We start from the raw sequence: 5,267 nt of genomic DNA, 5'->3' as shown, positions 1-5,267 counted from the left end.
ACACACACACACACACACACACACACACACACACACACACACACACATACAGTGGAAAGAAGGCTGGCTTTGGAATTGGAGGATCTGGGTCTGAATTCTGGCTTTGCCATTTATTATCTTGCATGATCTTTGAATTCAAAAGAAGCTTGGTTTGTGGCTTTAGTTTCCTCACACATAAAAAAAGAAAGCTAGTTCAGGTGGTCTCTACAGACCTTTCCAGATTTGTATCTGCTTTCCCTCAAGGACTCATGCATTACTTGTTATAATAGCAATAGCTCACACATAAATGCTGCCTTACAGTTTCCAAAGCATCCTATGAAGTAAGTACTGCCAGTATTATCACCCACAATTTTACAGATAAGGAAACTGAGACTTAGATCATCCTCAGTTAATAATGCCCCATGTTCCCACCCTCCCATACTCACTGTTATTATATTTTACATGTAAATTCTATTTACTTTCTGGATCTAGGAGGATCTGTTGTATCTTCTTAATCAAATCTAAACTTTTGGAGGCAAGAATTATCTCACTTTTACATTTGTATGCTTAGGCTTGGCACAGAATAATTTTTGATTAAGATTTGTTTGATTAGAATGCTAAAAGGGACAAGAACAGGGACTGGACTTATGATCTCTTTAATATAGGTAAGATCAGGTGAGGAAACTCTCTTCATCAGTGCAGGTCAGCACCTTTAGCAAGGTAGTAAATGAAGTACATGGAATACTGGGCCTAGAGTCAGGAACACCTGAGTTCAAATCCAGCCTCAGACATTTACTAGCTATATGACCCTGGGTAAGTCAATTAACTGGGGTTGCCTCAGTTTCCTCATATATATAAAATGAACTGGAGAAAGAAATGGCAAACCACTCCAGTATCTTTGCCAAGAAAACCCCAAATGGGAACACAAAGAGTCAGACAGGACTGAACCACACAACACACCTTCTGGGCAATATTGTCTCAGTTGCCTAGTACAAAGGCTGAATGGCTTGTCGATGGTCAACAGAATCAGTGTGTCTGAATGTTAAAAATGTATTCCAATCCCACTACCCCTAGAATAAGACAGTGGGGGACAAATGACCATTGTTTCCATTTTAATTAACTCTAGGTAGACCTACTTTTCCGCTTATAAAAGTTAGTACTAATATAATAAACTTTAAACAGGATTGTATAAGCACACTTGCAATTCCAACATTGAAATGGCCACTTATGGGTTAAAGAAGAAAAAGACTGCAGATGCTTCTGAATGAATCATATAGTAAAGGACAGCAGGCTTTATAGAAAGAATGGCAATTTCCAAATCTTATGACCAATCTATCCAAGTTTTCGTGAAGAAAACTGTGGTCTGTGTGGTTTTGTTTCTAAGTCCAAAGCTTTGCCAGAAGTGGTTACTTGATATACATACATACACACTCCAGTGTTTCTTATGAGTACTTTCATACAGTACTTTATCTATAATGACAAAGGAGAAGAAAATGGAAAATTGAGCTAAGCAAATATTTTCTCAATGCAACGTCTTACATGATAGAGAAACTTTTACTTTCCTAGTTTATAAATTTGACTCATTTAATATGTGTAATGGTGAATGTTCTATGACTTAGTATTACAGAGTTCTATATTTAAAGGTGGAAGGAAGCTTACAGGCTATCTAGTCCAATTCCCTCACAATAGATGAGGAAACTGAGGCCTAGAGAGATTGTGTCTAAATTCACATAAGTGTGGGGTTTGAACCCATAGCCTTAGACACTAGAGTCAGCAATTGTTCTACTGTCCCTTTTATACCTGAATTCACAAAGGATCTAGGCTTTCTGAAGATTGGGAAACTCCCTGCACATATTGCAAGTCTCCATGACTTCATAACTACATCTTAGGGAATTGCTTAAGGCACCCAGAGGTTAAAAGACTTGCCCTGGTCCCACAGCCCTTTCAGAATTTACTGAAGAGTGGGGAGAAGTTGGGACAGTAGCTATAAGAATGTCTGGAGAGTATCAGCTGTGATTATTCCCTCCTGCTCTAAATCTTACTCTCTCAGTACCCTGACGGCAACTTTTCAGAGCAAACTTAGCTACCACCACACAGACTTCTCTGGTGCCAAGTACTTGGGGAAATGAATTAGCCTCCTTCTATCAGCAAACAAGTATTGAAGAGAACATTTAATGCTCAGTGAAAGTGTTCTAATTGTGCAACTTATAATGTGCCATAACCACTGTAAAAACAGTAGTTTTGAAAGAAACAGTGTAAAATTCTGTAAGGACAAATGTTGCGGTTATAGTTTGGAAAGATGAAGAAAGTTTTTCCATGGGGTCTGAGGCCAGGGGCACGGACAAGTTAAAAAGTGGGCTAGTTCCAAAAGCAAATACCTGAAATTCATAAAAGAAGGAGGAGAGGTTTACTCTCATTTTCCCAGTTCAGAGAACCTGTTAAGGGAAAGCAGACCCAACCATGTATGGTTTAAGAATAGCAGAAAGTTTTATAGAATTTTAATTGATGACAATGAACAATCGAATGGGGTCCTACTTCCTCTGTGCTGGAGATGAGGCCCAAGGGATGGTTCAAGTCTGAGGACCAAGCTTGTAGGAGACAACTAGAGACTATATAACATGTTTTTAGGTGAGACCTTAAGAAAATGTCTCCCAGGAGTGAAAAAGAGTTTTGCATGAACTCAGTCTGAAGCCTTTCATCCTTGGGGCATACAAAAATCAATGAGCTAGAAAACCTGACACCTATTCACTAGTGGTAGACTGGGTTCCAGTGCTTGCTTGGACACACACTAATGGGCATTTTGGCACATCGATGGAGAAGGACAAAATGCATTCATATTCAGAATTGAACTGGATAAGCAGTGGAGCATTCAAAAAGTGAGCTATATAGTTGTCTTGTTGCTTCTGAGTTTTGGGAAGGAAAAAAAAAGTTTTCACAATCTGGAAAAGGCTCTACCAAGTTGTTTTGGCTTTATTGAAGGTTCAACAAAATTCCCAAACTACAGTGTATTTGTACTCATGAAGCTGAAGTTTTTATAAATATGCTCGTTATCCTGGATAATTTGTTTTAGATAATCCTACATCACACCGCCCAAAATTCACTCTATTTTTAACTCACACTTCAAACATATTAGGGGAAGGGAAGATCAGTCCTGTTACATGTGGACATTGTGGACAAATGTCCACAAGTACAACCCTAAAAAAAAATATGATTGATAGGAACTATGTGAACAGAGTGCGAATTTTTGGCTATTGGTGAGTCTGACCTGAAAAAAAAGAAAGGCAAGTTCTCTCCTTTCCTCATAGTTCCTCTCTACAAGTTTAAATGAAGATTAATCTGACATTGGCATATCTCCTTAAGAATTTAAAGGCTCAGAGTTACTTTTGAGCTCTAGGACCTCAGGGTACAACAATCCCATACATCAACATTGCTCCTTTATGAGCAGGCAGACTTTTCACCAGCTGCAGGGCTGTTTCTAAAGTCTCATGGGTGTCACCCAAAGGGAAATAAAACAAACATGATTTTTATCAGCTGCTTTCTCAGGAGATAATCGACCAGAGCCTATTTGTATTTCTAAACAGTGCACTTCAGGGGGATGTCCAGCTCTTTTAAAGTCTCTTTCCACTGCTTCCCCTTGGCTCTCCTGCTTTCTACTTAAAAGCTAACAAGCCATGAGAAACAGTTATAGTCAAAGGAAGAAATCTTCCCTTCCAGCAAATGTTGATAATATGTTGACAAGAGTTCTTGCTTCAGTTCTCTGCAGTGCGGAGTCATCGGTCTAACTCCAAAGGAAGGAAACTAAAGCCTCAACTTTTCTTCTACCAGGGTGTGTTCACAATCCTGTGTCTAAGAGTTAAACATTAATTTCCACTCATAGACCCACAGCACTTTCTAAAAATAAGCATTTGCACACAAGCACACAAACACAGACACACAAAACGCAGGAGAGGGAGAAAAATCAAAGACGGAAAGGTGTATTCTAGAAAGCATTTACCCTTCCACTTATGACTTAACCTCAACTGAGTTCCCCTAATGCCAACTATCTCCGCTTGCAGGCAGAACGATCATCCCAGGGATTATTTCTCAAACCCTGTTGCATATTTCAGTGAATTCTACAACGTATGAGCTGGAAGGGACCTCGAAGAAGATCTACTCCAATCCCCTTCCCTCCATTTGACAGAAGAAGAAACCGGGGCTTGGGGAGGTGCCATGCCTTGTCCAAGGTCACATAACCAGTTAGCGGCAGAGAAGTCTGGATCTCAGATATCCTTTCTGCCATCCCAGACCAGGGTTCTTTCCACTGGACCACTCTGCTTCTGTTCAGGACAAGTTTCCACTTCACCCGTACAAAACAAACAAACAAACCCCAAGCACACAAAGTTATCCTCCTTTGGTTAAATGGGAAGAAATGGGATACTGTATATTGCACTTTAAAAAATCTTCCTAGAGCTGTATCAACTCCAGCTCCCGTCCTACCATACTCCCAGTCATGGGCTGACCGGAGGGAGAACCGAGGCAGGGGTGAGGAAGGATCCTCAGCTTGCCTGCAGCCATCAGCCCCTCTCTGTGTGTATCCGTCTGTCTGTCGGTCGGCCTCCCTGTCTGCCTGTCAGTCAGTCAAGCGGCACTTAGCCCCTTCCTTTGTCCAGCTTCCAGCCGCAGCTCACCCGGTGGGCCCCCTGGTTCCCGGGAGCTGCCCCGCCCGGGCCGGGTCTGGAGTAGGTCTAGGGCAATGGCCTTTCCTAGCGAAGAGTAGTCCCCGCAACAAGTCCCCCTGCCCTCAGGCAGGGAACAAGGGAGGGCAGAGAGAGGGGGTGGGCCGGCCGAGCAAGCAGAGTGGAGCTGAGCTCAGAAACTGTCCCGGTTTGCCTGCACGCCTGCCAGTAGGCAGCTTACCTCCCCTTTCCCTGGGGCCAGAAGCATACTCACCCCGTGCCTCGCATCCCTGCGCCCCGACCCAGCTCCGTGCGCCCGGGCGGACAGGCGCGCTCAGACAGGTGTGGGCACTGGGAGCGAATGGGCTGCTCCCATCTCTGCACCTCCCCGGCGGGTAGTGGCGAAGAGGACGCGCGCGCGTGTGTGAGTATATGTGTGTGTATGTGTGTGCGTTCGCGTGTGCTGGGCAGGGGGTAGCTCAGCGTCCGCCGGCCACCAGCTCCTCCTCTTTCACCTCCCCCCTTCTTTTCTCCTCCCCTACTTCACTCCTCCCCAACCTCCCTCTTGTTTCCCCGTCTTTCCGCCTCCTCTTCCCCCTTCCCTCTCCCCCTTCTTGCACTCCCCCCTCCTTT

The 5,267-nt window shown here is 43.6% G+C and overlaps 1 protein-coding gene across 1 annotated transcript in view; it reads right to left on the bottom strand.

The window, feature by feature from the left end:
* Positions 1-5,146, bottom strand: part of PRSS23 (serine protease 23) — a 14,295-nt gene extending 9,149 nt beyond the window's left edge. The window contains exon 1 of the mRNA XM_044666023.1: positions 4,909-5,146. Coding sequence (XP_044521958.1) covers positions 4,909-4,922 — 14 coding nt within the window. The 5' untranslated portion in view covers positions 4,923-5,146. The remainder of the gene's footprint in view (positions 1-4,908) is intronic.
* Positions 5,147-5,267: the final 121 nt, after the last annotated feature.

Source organism: Gracilinanus agilis, chromosome 3 (assembly GCF_016433145.1).
Source record: "Gracilinanus agilis isolate LMUSP501 chromosome 3, AgileGrace, whole genome shotgun sequence".
NCBI classification, from domain to species: domain Eukaryota; kingdom Metazoa; phylum Chordata; class Mammalia; order Didelphimorphia; family Didelphidae; genus Gracilinanus; species Gracilinanus agilis.
The sequence above is the reverse complement of the archived record's forward strand: the minus strand, read 5'-3'. Positions and strand labels throughout refer to the sequence as shown.